General features: G+C 34.8%; 1 protein-coding gene across 1 annotated transcript in view; it reads right to left on the reverse strand.

The window, feature by feature from the left end:
• Window positions 1–18,424, reverse strand: part of GPCPD1 (glycerophosphocholine phosphodiesterase 1) — a 47,092-nt gene that overhangs the window by 17,588 nt on the left and 11,080 nt on the right. The window contains exons 4-11 of the mRNA XM_016212052.2: window positions 15,892–15,967; window positions 13,891–13,932; window positions 11,834–11,957; window positions 8,402–8,633; window positions 6,007–6,169; window positions 5,301–5,433; window positions 4,143–4,197; window positions 2,176–2,268 (exon numbers count right to left, since the gene is read on the reverse strand). Coding sequence (XP_016067538.1) covers window positions 2,176–2,268; window positions 4,143–4,197; window positions 5,301–5,433; window positions 6,007–6,169; window positions 8,402–8,633; window positions 11,834–11,957; window positions 13,891–13,932; window positions 15,892–15,967 — 918 coding nt within the window. The remainder of the gene's footprint in view (window positions 1–2,175; window positions 2,269–4,142; window positions 4,198–5,300; window positions 5,434–6,006; window positions 6,170–8,401; window positions 8,634–11,833; window positions 11,958–13,890; window positions 13,933–15,891; window positions 15,968–18,424) is intronic.

Consider the following 18,424-nt stretch of genomic DNA (forward strand, 5'->3'; position numbering starts at 1 on the left):
ACATTGTTTAGGCACCTCTATCTTAATGAATTAATGTACCACCAATAAATCATCAATCCAACAAATACATGGCTGGGCAAATAGGTTTACAGTTATAATACAAATAAATAATAATACAAGAATAAACTCTGTTTTGCATACTCACAACTGTAAACCGATTTTTGCACACCCCAGTATACAAAACTCTGACTTTTATACTCATTCATGTATATATGTATGAGTATGTATATGTATAAAGCTTTTTTGGGAGAATACATAAGAAACTATTAAGAGTAAGGGAGTACGGCCAAGCAGAAAGGAAAACTTATATTCATGTTATAATCTTATGAACCATTGGTTTTATTGGAAAATACCAGCTTAAAAATTAAAACTAAAAATATGTACAGCCCGGCCGGGCATGGCTCAGAGGTTGAGCATCGACCCAGGATCCAGGAGATCGGGGTTCGATTCCCCTGTCAGGGCACAGGCCCGGGTTGCGGGCTAGGCAGCCAATCAATGACTCTCTTATCATTGATGTTTCCATTTCTCTCTCTCTCTGCCCCTCCTTTCCTCTCTCTGAAATCAATAAAGATATGTTTAAAAAATAATAATAATAAAAATAGAAATATATACAATTCATTATTTTCATTCCCCAGTTAAGTTATCCAAATTCAACTTAAGAGCAAAATAAAGAAAATATACTTTTTTAAAAGAAAAAAACAGGGGGGAAAAAGAAGGAAAAAGAGAAACAAAGTCTGGTGATAAGGGGAAATCAATACTACGCTTCAACTAATGCTAACAGATTTTTAGAAATTCGAACTAGATTCATTAATCTCCATCTCGGTTAGTAAGGTCCTTTACCAGTCCCTCCATTCCTTCTCATTTTACTTTGCGTTGGTTTCCCCACAGCCAAAACAACCTGCTCCATTTCTGTTAAGTTATTCTACTTCTGTCATCTAACAGGTGCACCTCCTTCCCTCCCTCCCCTAACAACACTTCACAGAAATGAAGGGTCCCTTTCTATACATCACAGTAATGCAAACCCAAATGACTGATTAGAACCTGCTAGCAGGCAGAGCCAGGAGCCTTCTCATCTACTTCTACAACATGCAGTGTCTGGTGCAGTGTTACACCTTAGCAAAATAGCCTTAACTTCAAACCAACTCAGTGGAAAATAACACCTAATACAGTTTGAAAGAAAATGCCAAATAAACCCTAGTAGTGTAAGTCCCTGAGAAATCACTTGGCAAATTTGTATACTGAAGTTTAGGCACTATATAATCATCACAATTATGTTTGTATAGCAATTACAATTTTTAAGAAATTATATGCATTTTCTTTTTTTTTGTTTAAAAATTTTATTAATATGAAGTCATTCATGTTATTTCCTATTATACTTGTAATACCTTTAGGATCTGTAATGATAGCCCCTCTTTGATTTCTCTTTTTTAAAATCTTTGTTGTTGAAAGTATTACAGATGTCCCCATTTTCCCCCAGCTGACCCCCTCCCACCCCCTCCCCAGGCCTTCCCCGCACTGCACTATCATTTATCCATGGGCTATGCAAATCTCTTCTATCATGCCCTCCTCTCCACTCTCACTGTCTCCACTCCAGTTCAGGCTTACCTTACCTTTGGCCCTCATTGCTGTTCCACTTGCCTCTACTCTCTGTCCTCTTAAATTCCCCTTACATCAGGTATCAAATTATTAATCTGGGAGTTTAGTTCTGAACATTTCCCTTCTTGGCTCAAAAGTCTTTCATATCTCCCTAGCTCCTAAATTTAAACCCCTTGATGGAGGCCCTACATTATCTGGCTCCCAAGCACTTCCTATTTTATTTTTCACTGTGGCCCTTCCCACTGTATCCAAATCATACTAGCCTATTAATTTGAGAAAAAGCTTGAACCAGAAATAGAAGGGAGCCTAGAAAACACTCTTGATAGGTTTCTCTGCTGTCTCAGTATAGAGACAGTGGCAGGCTGATAATCACCTAGGACGTTCTTTTGTTGGATAATATGAAAAAGCCAATTCAGCAATAGACACCACACTCTAGGACATTAATATTCCTGTCTCTCAATGTTGTAGAAGCTTGAGACAGACAGGGATTGGCAGTAACTCACCAAGAAAATGAACTCGCAAACTCTATTTAATAAATACCTTTCTATCTATACTATAAATGAAAGAATTTCAACATACCTTTTTCATAGTCAAACAACAGGTGAGGTCATGATACACCACAGGCACAAAATCTTTTGAAAGGTGTACATCAAATTCTACAAAGGCTGCACCCTGACAGAAATAAAGGAAAAAAGTATTTGAAAAATATTATCTGGCTCACAATACATATAAAACTACACGGACATAAACTTATTGTTCACTATAAAATCAGCCCTGTTCACAAAAAAAACCTTTCTCATGAATTATTTAATGCTATACTTCAAGCTTTATCCTAATTTCTTCTCTTAAAACCATTATAAGTATTTTCCTTTTTCAATAGCACAGTAATTTTTTCCTGGCAAAAGATGGGCACTGATCTACTTGAAAATGCCCTGGGGCCCCTCTGTGGCAAGGGACAGCCTTCACAGGTGTGTCACCTCTGCTACTATAATTAGCAGAAATGGAGCATAACAGGGGCCTGGGGCACAGGGCTCCCTCACACCTTGCTGCCCCTGCAGACATTAGCTGGACAGCTATATCTTAAAGGTGAGGTGGAGAAAAGACGAAGCTGCAGTCTCTCAGCTCTGCTCCTTGGTACCATTGAGCAGAACACTACAGCCATTCTTAGCAAAACCTCTGTCACCAGATTAAAGAGGAAACTGCAACTGCTGCTGAAAAGACAGGAAGCAGAAATGGGAACCAAGAAGGATGCACAGGCAAATTTCCTGAGAGAAGCCTAAATGGAAGAAGGGAGGGCAAAAATGAGTTGAGGGCAAAAATGAGTTAAGGACATATTTTTTTAAAGTCAGATCCATTCTGACATGTGAATTAATCCATATAAAGGCTGAGAACATAACTTGACATACAAATCTGTACGTTCACTGCAAGAAAGCCAGCTGGGACGGAAGGAAACAAGGTCTGAGGATCCTCTAACGTTGCTACGACCCAGAGAAGTACTGAATGAGAACGGGGGGACACATTTCCACCCCTTGCTCAGCTGTGCGTAAACATGCCTAACAGGCTTGAGTTGAAGGAGCCGAGTTCCTGGATGACTTTGAAGCAGGAAATAAGCTTAGCTCCTTCTATTCCTACAAACAAGACAATGACACAAACCATTCCTACTGAAGAAAACCGTACCACCTCCAAATAGGTGCAATGGTTAAACATAGTAAATCATAGCTTTCTAGTTTAAATGTTAAATTTGACATGATCATCATCACCCTTCATGAAGATAATTTTACTAAGAGATTAAAATCTGATCCCAAAATTCATGTGTGAATTTAGGAAATAATGCAATAACAGACCAAAATCTCTTCAAAAATATGTTTTTAACATTAAACAAACCAGGCATTAATAACTAACATGAAACATTCTAAAATGTGATCCACACCTGGCCAGTGTGGCTCATTTGGTTGAGCACCATCCCAGGCACCAAGAGGTTGCTGGTTTGATTCCCGGTCAGGGCACATGCCCGGGTTGCGGGCTTGAGGCAGCCGGTCAATGTTTCTCTCTCACTGATGTTTCTCTCTCTCTCTCCCTTCCTCTCTCTAAGAAATCAATAAAAACACATGTAAAAATAAAATAAAATAAAATGTGATCCATGTGAGTGACAAAGGATTTCATCAGAATATGAAAGGAAAAGGCTCAATGAAATCTTCTCGCAAAAAGCAGTCCCTAAAAGTTCTTTAACAGGGATCCTCACGTATATGTCCCCTGACCAGGGATCAAAACCACAGCCACTGCTTATTGGGATGACGATCTAACCCACTGAGCTACCTGGCCAGGGCTAATTCCATTGTTTTCATCTCAATCTGCACCATGAATCTAAATACAAATGTCAAGAAATATTTCACCTTCGCTTAGAAACATGTTCAAAAGCAGCATAAATATTCCCTTTTTTAACCTATTAATGCAGACTGGAGAAGACTCCCCAGACCCACATATCTTGCTTTTCTATCTTTGGACCAATAGTCCACAGTTGTTTGAAGAAAGAAAGGTTCACTTACATGACTAGCAGCATTTCTTAAAGAAGCAATAGTATTTTCTTGAACTTTAGCAAGCCTAAAAGAAGAAATATACAGAAATACAGTTACCATATACTATAGAGAAGATAAAGAAAATAAATGTAATAAAGAAGCCAGCTGTATTTTCAACAATGGAAATAGTACCTATTCTCTACTTTAAGACAAATTTTGCCACCCCCAAAATGAGACTGTGACCATCACTTGCTTGGTGTGTGCATGTATTCCATTAATTATAAGTATTTACAAGCTGAATATAGGCATATCCCATACCAACCCAATCTCTCCAAGTGAGGTGACCAATCAAGGAAAAGAACCTTTGCAATGGCACGAAGTAGTAGAGACACAGAAACTTGCTCCTTTTGAAGCCTCAGAAGACTTAATAGTGGCAGACTAGGGGAATGGGAAAGGCTGACACACCAACAGGGTGGAAGTATGGAAACTATACTAAGAACAGGTAAGGAAGCTGAGACTCAGAGAGGGCAACATGCAAAAGTCAGGACCACAATACAGACACACTGACGGCATCAGGCTCTTTCTGCATTACGCTTTCCTCCTAGCTTTCTAGTTTGTTTGTTGTTGTTGTCCTAATTTTAATAAAGTATAGTTCACATACAATACTATATTAGTTTCAGATGTACAACACAGTGATTACATTTATATACCTTGTCATATGGTCACCACAATAAGTCTAATAACCACCTGTCACCATGCAATGTTATTATGATATTACTGACTATATATTCCCTGTACACTATAATCCCAAGGCTTACTTATTTTATAACTGGAAGTTTGTACCTCTTATCCCCCATCACCTTTTTCACCCATTTCCCCCATTCTGCTCCCCTTTGGGGCCTGGCTTTCTAGTTTTAATGTTTCGCTTATCAATTCAGTAGAACATTAAAAAACACTAACCAGAATCTTTAGAAGAGTGTTAGTCTCTAATTTAAGTTGGGAACCCCAATGACCAAATTAAATTTAAATTCCAGGGTAATAATAATACAATCATTTATACCTGTAGTAATGTCAACACTAAAAATTTTTTTAAAAAAATATCATTTGACCTTTTTTCACTCAAACCAATTTAACATTATCAAGTTCGAGCTACCAAATGGTAATACTGCTCAAAAGTATTCAACCTACTTAGCAGTTGTTGTAGAATTCCCTGCACCTCTATGTCCAACATCCAATGGTGTTCTTGGTTTCCAATACTTGGAAAATGAAGATTTCATGTCACAGCTGTATCCTGGTAATGGCTTAATAATTATATAGTCAACTTTTGTAGGGAAAAAAGAGAGGGTGGGGACAAAATTAAAGACAATTAAAAAGGGCATGATGAGCTCAATTACATTTAAATATACTAAAACTAGCTTTATCAATCTCTATCAAATAGGAAAAAATTAACAAGTCAAAACTGATTCAAAGCTTCTAGAAAATTCAAAAGATAGCCCGGCCGGGCGTGGCTCAGCAGTTGAGCATCCACCTGGGATCCAGGTGATCAGGGTTTGATTCCCAGTCAGGGCACATGCCTGGGTTGCGGGCTCGATCAATGGCTCTCTCATCATTGATGTTTCTATCTCTCTCTCTTTCCCTCTCCTTTCCTCTCTCTGAAATCAATAAAGATATAAAAAAAAAGGAAAAAAGAAAAGTGCCTATTATAGAAGGTACTCAATAATATTAAAAAAAAAGAAAATTCAAAAGATATATCCTAGTTATTATATTAGATAATATTCTAAAACAAATCATTAATTTAATCTTTACCATTCTCAAAAGCTCAATCTGAAACTAATGAAATTTTAACTTAACCTTTGCTTATTTGTAAAGGGCCACCCTGCTGTTCCATGCTTACCTCTCACTTTGCCTATTGTTTTTCTGGAGTTTCTGCTCATGATAGGAAGAGTAAGGATTCCAGCACTCTTCCCACCCTCATCAATGGTGGATGATAAGAGGCATGCTGTACCCACGTGTCCAGGAAGAGCATCACCCTGAACTACATGTTCACCGAGATCTTCCTGAAAAATGAGAAAAATTTAGAATAATCCAAGTTCTTATACTTTAATATTTTCCATTTAAAGATCAAAAACTATGCAGGAAGATCAATAAGAAATACAATCAAATTTATATCCATGAAATTTAGAAAGCACTTCTTGGTAATAAACAGTACATTTTTTCATATATAATACTTTAAGACTTTATGTATTACTTTATTAATCATAACTCTGCTGATTTGCAATTCTGATCCTCTAATATGTATTAGGTGAATTTAAAACACTAACTAAAAGTTACTAAGTACTTTTATATTCAAAGACTAAGATATACCTGTAGTGAGCTTTTAATATATATTATATTCTCTAAAAACACATCCACACAGATGACACAGAGGGATGGTAACTCTCCTGGAAACTGAACACTTTGAGATTACACTGAGTATTTTATCAGCCTGGTTTAGAAATAAAATAGTATTTCCAATGCTGCTAACAAAATGAAAGGGAAGTTAGGCTGCTCTCATAATTTCTATTGATTGATTGATTGATTCTAGAGAGAAAGGAAAGGAGAAAGAGAGCAACATCAATTTGTTGTTCTACTTATTTATGTATCATTGGTTGATTGTTATATGTGCCCTGACCGGGGATTGAACCTGCAACCTTGGTGTACTGGGATGTGCTCTAACCAGCTGAGTTATTGGCCAGGGCTAAAATGTAGGTCCTTAAAGAACAAGGAAACATTCAACCAAAACTTCATATTTTTATAATAAAATTCCACATCTCATTACTTAGGTAAGATCTAATTATAGTGTTTTTTAAAATAAATTTTTTTGGGGAAAAACACCTTTAAATTCCATCTAATGCAAGGTTGCTAAAAAGCCACTCACAAAGGCTATGTCTAAAGGAATCATCAAATTCAACAATTCAAAGATTATAATTTTAATTATGTACAGCAAATGCTACTCAGTGGGTTTAAATCCACTCTGAATTCTAACATTTTCAAGAAACTGTGGCTAGCTGTTACTGCTGGGCAAAGCATATTTCCTACTCTCAAAGATTTAAACTTTAAAAAAGTGAAAATGGGCCCTGGCTGGTTTTGCCCAGCAGTTAGAACGTCGGCCTGTGGACTGAAGGGTCCTGGGTTCAATCTAGCCAAGGGCACAGCATGCACCTCGGTTGCAGGCTCCATCCTCAGCCCCAGCCACAGGGCGTGCAGGAGGCTACCAATCGATGTGTCTTTCTCACATCAGTGTTTCTTTCTCTCTCTCTCTCCCTTCCACTCTCTGAACAATAATGGAAAAAATATCCTCAGGTGAGGATATATAAAAAAAAAGTGAAAATGGGAGTGGATGTGCCAAAGAACAGGAGTCTCAGGAAAGCAGTACAGCTGACTGCGCCAGGAAAGATAGAGCAAGGACCGCAGGGGAGGGCTCGGTATCACCAGGGGGAGCACCTGAGCGGCCGGTGAGCTGGAGCGCTACTGTAAGTGTCACCAGTAGCTCCGGAAAGCTGGCCGCACAGATTCTGAACAACCTCGCACAATTTTTATAGCAACGCTTTTTATTACATATTTATAATATCAAGTAAAGTTGCAAAAATGAGTCCAGTTACAATGAATTCTTATAATAAAATGCTTCAATAAGCCACAGGCTTTGGTCATGAAGAGGACTCAATCATGCTAGTTACATCAGATTGCACACCAAGTTATACAGTTTGGTTGATATAATTCATTTTTATTTATTTATTTATTTATTTATTTATTTATTTATTTATTTATTTATTTATTTAAAATATATCTTTATTGATTTGAGAGAGAGGAAAGGAGAGGAAGAGAGAGAGAGATAGAAACATCAATGATGAGAGAGTCATTGATCGGCTGCAGCCGCAACCTGGGCATGTGCCCTGACCGGGAATCAAATCCTGATTGCCTGGATTCCAGGTCGCCTTTCAACCGCTGAGCCACGCCCGGCCGGGCAATATAATTCATTTATATTTAAAACAGACACAGACATCAAGACACCTGGTCTTGATTTGAAACCAATTCTGCTGAAGTTTTCTTAATTATATACTTAATAGTACTTGAGTCTGTCAACTCTAAGTTTTTTAAGCCTGCTAAAATGTATAGAGAATTAAACATCTAAGATGCTGTACAAATAATGGGTTTACACAAATTAGACTACAATAAAAATCAAAACATATGTAAAAATAAGCTCATGCCTGCATTCTTTTTCAAACCCTTCAAATTAAAGAATTACTCACCTCAAAAAAATCAAATATTAGTTCCAGGTTATCTGGTTCCATTGTTTGTATGCTATACTCTGTCCAACGGTCAGGCTGTAAGCCATACCCACATTCCGGCTGTGAATGCCTGCACTTGAACTCATTGTCGCTTATTAAGGATATCTCCAGGCTATTGGACATTTTGTGAAGAACAGTGGGAGACACCCTATCATCATCATCTTCCTCCAGACCCTCTAGTGTCAGCTTTACCCTAAACAAAAGAAAAAATAATGAAATGCAAAAAGTGGAACAGAAGGAAACTCACACAAATGTTACCTAAATGCTAAAATTTAGAGTGCTCCCTGAATATGCAAAATCTTCAAATAACAAAAGTAATACAAGGTGAGGCAAAAGTAGGTATTCATTTGTGAGTACATGAAACACAGTTTATTCTTGTGTTATTATTTATTAATTATTGTACTATTTTCCATACAGACTGTAAACCCACTTTTTCCCCCACCCTGTGTATTATATAGTACAAAGACTACACTTACTACAGGTAAGGCATTAGCTATATTTTTTAAAATACTGATGTTTTTAATCTACATATATTTTTGTAAAGTATTAAAATGAGATAAACACTCATTATGCCTAAGGCTATTTTCATTCATTCTTTGTTTTTCAAAAATGAATCTAAAAAGATATTTACTATTACCCCATTTATAATTGGCTATCTCAATTTCTTTTGAGAAGTTTCACAAATGGGTATATATAAAACAAGCACAAATTAAACCATATTCTATTAGAGTGCATTAAAAAGACTGTTAGAGTTGGAGGTTATAAACTAAAAATTTTCCTTTCCTTTCCCTTATACCACAGTGAGTTGAGGTACTTTGGGAAAAGTACATTATTAAAGAAAAACATTGTATTAAGTATATATATTTGAATGTATGTATCTTTTGTGTGTGTATATATTTATATACATGCATTTTTTTAAAAAAGCAAATGAACAAAAAAATAAACTGAAAGTCTAAAACTCTTAAAGGCCTCACAGCAATGAAAACAAAGACCAGTTACCCAAACCATAGGGCCAGAGACTAGTCTACTCCCAATGAAAGGCAATTACTTGCACGGAGCACTTGTAATGCCAAGAAGACTCAATTCTAGAATATTTCTTACACCAATTGAAATGCACTAAAACAATTTTAATACTATTAAGGTAGGAAGTAATGTTAATGGATAGAGCAGTGATTTTCCACCTTCTTTATCTCATGGCACACAAAAACTAATAAAATTCTGCGGCACATCAAAAAATATCATATTTTTTGCCTATCTGACAAAAAAATAGTTATAACTTTGATTCATTCACAACTGGACGGCTATTGTTCTGTTGGTGGTTGTCATTTTTTTTTTTTTTGGCAGTCTAAAGGAAAAGAGGTCATGTTTTAAAAATTCTTGTGGCACACTGGTTGAAAATCACTGGTACAGAGTAACAGCTGAGCTACAAAAGCTTTTCATTGTAGATTTAAATGGGATCTGATTGATAATACAAATAATGGAATTGTATTAGTGGGCCCTGCCCTCTCTGCATGATCTCCTGCCTCCAACCACTGCTGAGCCATGTCCCATAGCCACATAATTCTGAGGTCTCTCAGAGGGGATAGCTATATAAATTATTCAATTAGTAATACTGTTCTGTAATCACACTATAAAATCAAAAGTAGCACTTCAATAATCCAAACAAAAATCACCATCTCTTCTCATAAACCAAACTCTTACGAATAGTTCTGGACAACTGATTCTGTTGGTGAACCTGAAGGAAGAAACATTCTCTACCAGGATGTGTAAAGAGAGACCACAAATGGACAGGAGTGAGCAGGCAAGAAAGGCACTCTGCCAACAGCAATGCACATCTACCCCCCCACCCAAAAAAAAGAAAATTCACGTTTAAAGGGATCTATGAACGAATTTATTTGTTAAAGGTCTTCTTCAAATAGCTATATAAATGTTACAGTCTATCATAAAGAGACATTGCTTTCTACTTACTGCTGGAGCCAACTGAAAGAGAAACTTGTGCTTAAAATTTGATGGTAATAAGATAAAATGACATGTCTAGTGTTTTAGTTAAAATGTTTAAGCTGTTGCTAAGTTTTTAAAGTCCTTATATCCTTGCAGATAAATTTATTTCCTACACCATGAAGGGTTAGTTTATCACTAATGAAAACTTGGGGGTTGTTTAGGGGGGTGGGGTACAGTCAGGACAAACATCAGTTTCTAGCTATGCATGGCTATTTAAATAGGAATCAGTTACTAATTTGTAGAGCCCAACTAAGTATGGTTATACGAAAATATTTCAATTTAAGCCTAAGCAACACTATAATATATACAAATACTCAAAATCATTTCTATAAACAAGAATGGTACAGGACCATTCTGATGCAAAGCCATCAGAACCTCAACCACTAATATCTATTAATTTCTTAGCTACAGCGAAAGAAAAAAATCCTAATAAGCCCAACCAACCAAGGCTTTATCTTCTACTGCTATCTTTATTTCAAGGTTTTATACTATTATAGCTGTTACACAATTTATTTGCTTCTTTTAACATTTAAATAAAATATTCAATTATATATGACTAACTGGTTAGAGAATCTTTGCAGTCAAATGGATCTTGCAGATCAAACATATGGTCCAATAACCTCGGTTTTTCTGAAGCAAAGCAGAGGCCTAGAAATGCACAGAAACAAGGTACACCCAAAACCCTTTACTCACTCTCAGAAGAGCCAGTGCAAATAACTATGAAGTATTATACACCTTTTCCCTTATGTATTTTATGATTGGTATAAGTATTATAATATTTAAAGTTATGGTAAAACATTTGCGGATTTTCAAACTGCAGTATTGTTATGAATTATATCCAAATGATAGAGCTGCCTGGGTCATTGAGAAGCCAGCTCACTCAAAGGTATGTATGATGACATTACAGAAAAATAAAGTTACTATTTAGCTATTCACACAAAGCTTGACATCTATATATCAGATTAAAAAGAAACTAATACAGTACTGCTATGATAACTGCTACCTTTCCTCAGGGAAAGGTTTCCATTTGTAAGCTACAGGAAAGTTTAGGACACTGAAGGATATTTTCAGTAATCATTTTTCTGTTATGTCACTCTGCCCTCATTTAGCACAAAGTCATTTCTCATATCAATTTTAAAACAAGCAATTTATTTATAAACTACGCAGATATGTAAGCTTGAAAATCATTTATCTACATAAAAACAAAATGTTCTAGTTTCAAATTTAGAGATTAAGACTAACATAAGTAGATGTAACTACAGCAATCTGAGGTAAAAAATATGACATTCTACGTGTGATCTTTTCTTAGTTTATACACTTAAAGGCTAAAACCAGAAATCTATAGCATTAGTGAAAATAAATGGCCTAAGTAACAAATACACATGGTCATACCTAAATCTAGATTTTTTAAATTTCTTCTTGGTTATTGAGACAGGAGGCTTTTCAGAATAATGCAAACGTAATCTTATTTCAGTCTGACAGGTCAGCCATCCAGAATCCAAAGTCTCAACACCATCTGGAAAGTAAATAAGAACAGCAACTATTATGCATATTTTTAAACAATCCAGTAAGTATAATACACACTGACATTTCTAGTTCACATTCAGATTTTAATACACTCAGCCTATATGTCACTGGTACTTCTCTCCAAAACAAATATATACATAGTCTTAAATTTGTCATTGAAAAAATAACTTTTATATGAAGAAGGGGAAACAAGTTAAATGAATGTTAACAACAGTCTCAGTTTAACAACTTAAGTAAATAAAAATATTCTTAGTAAATCCATTATCGAAGTAATACAAAGCCATTTCAGCAAGAATACATGTTCCAAGATGACTTCTACAGTTGTTCCATTGGGAATTACTATTAAACTCCCAAAGCTTCACATGAGACATTTATTCAGCTGAAACTAGTTATACCACTCGTGTCAGGGACTGAAGTATATGAGAAGGTAAGAATAAAACTGTGAGTCAACCCTGTATTCTCACATTTATACATTCTGCCATAAATTTCACAATCATGATAACACTGTATTAGCATTGTTTAAGTTTCCTATTAATATAGGTAATATGTTTTTCATAACACTACAGAACTATCAAGTGTTTTGGACCTAAGTTTTTAAATAGGATTTAAAAATATATATATTAAGAAACATTTCTCCTTAGAAATACAACTTTAAAATGTTTAATAATTAGCAAATTTTAAAAATAAAGAGAAACCACTATTATCTCTTAATTTTAAACTGTTTTCAGAAATGGACAAAGTTGGAGAAATGGCTTTTCATCCTAAAAGGTAACTAAAGCTGAATTTAGAACAACAGTAAAATTTCTATGCATTTATAACCATACATAGTAATTAATAAATAGAGGTACATAATGTCATATATTACAGCTGAAGAAATGAGAAAACTATTCCTCCATAAAGAAAGGTCTCCAAATTATGTGGCATAAGTATCATCTTTTGTAAATAAAGCGGGCAAGACTGTAAAACACTAAACACTAAAGCTATTCAAGTATTTTAGATCACGTTATGATATAATACAAATAACCCCAAATAAAATCCAAATTCCTATTCAAACACTGCCAAAGCATGTACATTTCTAAAGTGTATAAACACATGTCCCTATTAAACCACAACCAAAACATTCAGACCTGTTTCTTCCTGTTCTGAACAGGAAAGCAACTGGTTATCAGCCTTTTAACTCTGGTTCAGTCTGCAGAAGCACACATTCTGCCCACCTCTTCACACAGTGAAGTATTAAAAATGAAAATGCAATCAACTGCATTTAAGGAAAAAATAAAATAAAATTGCAACCTTGAATTCTCAAGATAAAGTGTCACTGAAGCAGAAGTATATAAATGCATAACATTTTCAACATATTTAGAGGTAAAAGGATTTTCTAATATACTGTAAATTAAATGTTAAAGGCTAAGCCAGAATTACCAGAACATTCTGTATAACCTGGATTTTACTGTAAATGCACATATAAACATACAAAATGCACAAATTTAGCTTAAGAGTTAACTTTTCACACCTTAAATGTTTAGAACTGTTAATATCATTTTTGAGCATAATAGTGTTAAAAAGTGATGATATTGCCTGACTGGCATGGCTCAGCACTTAAGCATTGACCTTGGATCCAGGAGGTCAAGGTTCGATTCCCAGTCAGGGCCTGGGTTTCGGGCTCGATCCCCGGTAGGGGACGTGCAGGAGGCAGCCAATCAATGACTCTTATCATTGATGTTTCTCTTTCTCAACCTCTCCCTTCCTCTCTCTGAAATCAATAAAGATACATTAAAAAAAGAGAGAATGTTATTTGTTTCTTATATTTAGCCTCTATTTTCAATATCATACTGTTATATTTCCCTATGCCATCTGTTTCTAATGAATGTTATGTAACATCTCAACCATATCAGTAAAAAAATTTAAAACTCGGTCTCACTTACTGTGGATTCCAAATTGTCCATCGTCAATAATAATTTCACTTTCTAGAATTGAAGGAAAATAGAAAACCTAATTAAAATTCATGATGTATATAGAACACATAATTGAGAAACTACCCACCTTAAGCGTTTTTAAAATATGGAATCTAAAATTTAAAAGCAGCCCAAAGTGAATAAGCATATTTATTGTAGCCCTCAATAAAGAATTCTCTTTTAAGAAGGCTATCAAACAATCACATTTCTTACATACTTGGTGATCATTCTTGATGTTACAAGGAAGAGAAAGAGAACTCCTCAGACAGGTGCTCTAGAGGCACTGGGACAAACTTCTATACCCACAATGTGTGAGCCTGACAGGCTGCTGGACAACAGTGTATCCTGGTTCATTTTTTAAACCAAGGTCTTGGCACAATTAAAATGCTTATTCTTATGTAGTGCATATTCTGAACTTATCTAAAATGTAATTCTCCTCAAATCTCCACTATTCTCTAAAGCCGGCTAAAAGCTTTACAAACAGTGTAAACTTACCTGTACACTCAGAGCTGTGAGGAACTATCAAAAGAGTAAGTTCTAGCACATGCCCTTCTAACAGAAATTTCAACTAAATGAGTTAAGCTGGTAAGCCCCGCCCTCTGAGTAACATACTAATTTCTTGCTTTCCTTTTCCAGTTTACTTTAAACATAAGTCTGAAATATTTGTTAAAATAAGTGTGATAGTTCCCAAGGAAGATTCTCTGATAGATTTCACGCAGCTCTTAAGTTTATAACTTTTTTTGAATGATCAGAAACAAAATCATCCCACTTCTCATAATAAAATATATATATAACTGCAAGATGCTTCAAAACACAAATTATTTTTAAATATTCAGTACCTAATAATTTCCAACCTCAATATAGAACTATTGTAATTCTGAAGGACACTATCAGAAAAATTCTAAATACACTATCAAAAATGTATTAAAACAGAAAAAATCCAATAAAGAAGATGGAATGAGATATCTGTTTAAACAAGACGTGTCTACTACAGGGTAAAGCAGAATCTCTCACTACTTTCTAAGCTGGTAACTAGAAAGCCATTTATTATCTTCACATTCTACTTTTCCTTAGAAACTGAGAGATGCATTTGTCAGCATTGAGTCAATTTACAGATGAATCCAAGTGGATAATTTAATGTATGTGAAATGAACTTCAAATTTTAATCTTAGTATGGAGAAGGAAATTAAAAAATACTTGTATGAAGATAAATGCCTTTTTAGGCATAAGAAAACAGAATAATGGTGTTTTTTTAAAAAAAACTATCCAAATATCAATTTCAGCCTAGCCAGCAAGGTATTTAAGTAAATTAGGAGGAAAATATGTCTGCTACAACCAAGAAATTGGAATTTATTCATACAAGTTTATTCAAGTATTTACTAGTTTAAAAACACACAGAATAATTAGAATAACTTGTTCTATTCTTACTATTTAAAGTTAAAAATTTAAGAATTTTTGTTTTTGCCCTGGATGGGTAGCTCAGTTGGTTAGAGGGTCGTCCCGATACCTCAAGGTTGTGGGTTCAATCCCCAGTCAGGGCACATACAAGAATCAACCAATGTGTGCATAAATAAGTGGGACAACAAATCAATGTCTCTCTCCCTCCTTTCCTCTTAAAAAAAAAAAGTGTTCTCTAAGTTCTCTGAGCAAGTAATCAAATAAAGCCATGGATGCTCAGCAAAGAAGAATGTTACTTTATAAACTTTGTAACTATTCCAAATGAAAATAAATATTCTACAATAAATTAATCTAACCCAACAAAATAAAAATAAGTAGGCAAGCATTTCTAATAAAGTTTATAAAGAAAGGCAATTAAGAACTATTTAGTTTTGAAAGTAAGATTCATGATATGCTGAATGAAAATTGACCTTAAACTTTAGAATAAAAATTTATTAAATCCCACTAAGCCATTGTGCAGCATATTAGTAACTTTACGCATATGCCTCAAACAGATGCAGTTAATGCCCATACCTAAAGGGGTTATTGATCGTGGTTGTAGATGAGTCTCCCACTTGTGAACTATGACTTGACATGGACCACCGATAGTCTGCAATTTAAAAGTTAAATGTCTGCAATAATTTCTTATATCTTATTTTCTACCCATGACTCCATTAGATGTTTGTAGCCTAAGTTTATACTAAATATGAAACCAAGAGATTCATCTTGTTAATTATCAATATTATATGCCCCCAATCAGGAATGTAACAGGTCACAAAACATGATGAGTGCTGGAAGAAAATGGAGATGAGAGAGCAAACAAAGAAAAATGGGATGAACTGGCACATAAAACTGTTTTAAACCCATTCTTAAATCTGCCTACGATACTCAATTTGTTTCAAAGAAATTTTAATCTTTAACAGATATTCTGTCCTAAGTTAAAGCTACCACAAATATACTTTATTTTTGGTATGTCAGCAGTCAATGGGGTGTTACTGGATAAAGTATCTCATCTTAAGTAACTCTTGAAGTGTTTTTAAAAAGCCTAAACTCTACTATCATAGGAATAGTAGAAACAAGTACCTTGAGATCAATTATCACAAGTTATTCAAAAAATTGGAGGGCACAATAAAGTTTTTTACTATATACATTTAAGAATAGTAAGTAGATTACAGAAAGAACTTCAGAGATTTCTCATATCACAGTAACCAGTGTTTCTAAAGGGCACAGGAAACCCTAAAAGAAAGGACACACACATGGGACACATGGGTAAACTGGAACTAACATCCAGTTTTACTCTTTATGCCTTTGAGTTTCTAAATTCATACAGTGTGATAACTCCTAATATTGTCCCATTATAAGAATAAAGCTTTATGAGTTGTTGATAACACCTATACCAATTTAAAAACAATAATGAACCTACCAACAAAGATTCCTGGCATATACCTAAGAGACTGAAGTATTAAATGCTTCCTAATTTTCCTTTACTTTTTAAAAATTAAACTTATGTGTTAAAATGGAACCCTTAAATACATATTTTAAAAGCAAAATTTCAACTGTAACCTTACAAGTTACTTTAATTTTTTGTTCTTTACATATCTTCTGAAGAAATGTAGTAAAATACAGGGAAGCAAAAAGAAAAAACAAAAGTCACCTATTATCACACCACTTAGGGTTTAATACCTATCAACATTTTCATACATAATCTTCAAGGCCTTTTCTAGGCATATACTAAGTATACTCTTAAAAAGCCTGAAACATATAACTTTCTCTCTATATATTGTACATCTTTAGATGGCATTAAATACTCTCCTATAACATGTTACAGGATTTCAATATTGATTATATTTTAAAAATTTGCCAAATGATAACAAATAAATAGGTAACAAGTTAGGCACAATATTAGGCAATTCAATACAAGAGGTAATTCTGCCACTTAAAATAACCAGAGATTAAAATCTTTTTTTAACTTGCATACTTTTGGAATTTGAAAACTAAAATAGCACTAGATACTCAAATCACTTATCTTGGGATAATATAGGAAATGCTCATTTTCTCTAGACAAATACCTCCTTGTTATGAGGGTTTACTTATGAAATGGTAGACTGGGTAGATGTTTTTAAAAAGGTAAATGTGAAACTGCTCATCTTAAAATATGGGGAATTTAATTTTCATTACAACTTAAAGAAGATGCATTTAATCCTACATCTCTTAGATTTTTTTACTTTTCCTGTCACATTTTTCTGAATTTGTTTTTTTAAACATCAAACTTTCTAATCCTCAAGAGATGTAAATGCATACATTAAAAATAGGAATGATGTTTCTTGGCAATAATCGGCAGCCAGGAAAAACTAACCTATTCTTCTTCACTCCTCCCATATCCCCAACATACCCTGCCAAAGAAAAAGAAATGAAAAAGAAAAAGAAAAAACAAAAACAAAAAATCCTCTACAAAGATGGTATGGGTCTATATTCTTTTTTTTTCTCTTTTTTTAAAATATATCTTTATTGATTTCAGAGAGAGGAAAGGAGAGGGAGAGAGAGGGACAGAAACATCAATGATGAGAGGTCACTGATCGGCTGCAGCCCACAACCCAGGCATGTGCCCTGACCAGGAATCGAACCCCGATCGCCTGGATCCTAGGTCGACGCTGAACCGCTGAGCCAAGCCTGGCCAGGCTGGGTCTATATTCTTATAGAAGTTACTAATCAAACGTAACTAAAAGGGTGCCATGAAAATAATATTAAATATCAGCAAGGATTAAAAAGTGGGTAGAGGGAAAAAGAGACTTTGTTTTTGTTTTAATTCAGGTGTCCGGGGAACTTGACCACATCTTGACTGTAGTATCTATATTAATCATGTAAGAATAGCCCTGTGAATTGAATATTTCATAGGGAATATATTTTAGTAGTAATTTTAATGAACTCCACCCTCAAATCCACTCACAGCATAAAACAATTTGGGCTTGAACAGAATGGAGTATTTGAGGAGCAGTCCAAAGGGCCAATTCAACAGATAACTTAGAATTGTGCCTACTAGTGCTCACACTACAAATCCATGTTGTTT

This window comes from Miniopterus natalensis, chromosome 7 (assembly GCF_054644295.1).
Source record: "Miniopterus natalensis isolate mMinNat1 chromosome 7, mMinNat1.hap1, whole genome shotgun sequence".
Lineage (NCBI taxonomy): Eukaryota > Metazoa > Chordata > Mammalia > Chiroptera > Miniopteridae > Miniopterus > Miniopterus natalensis.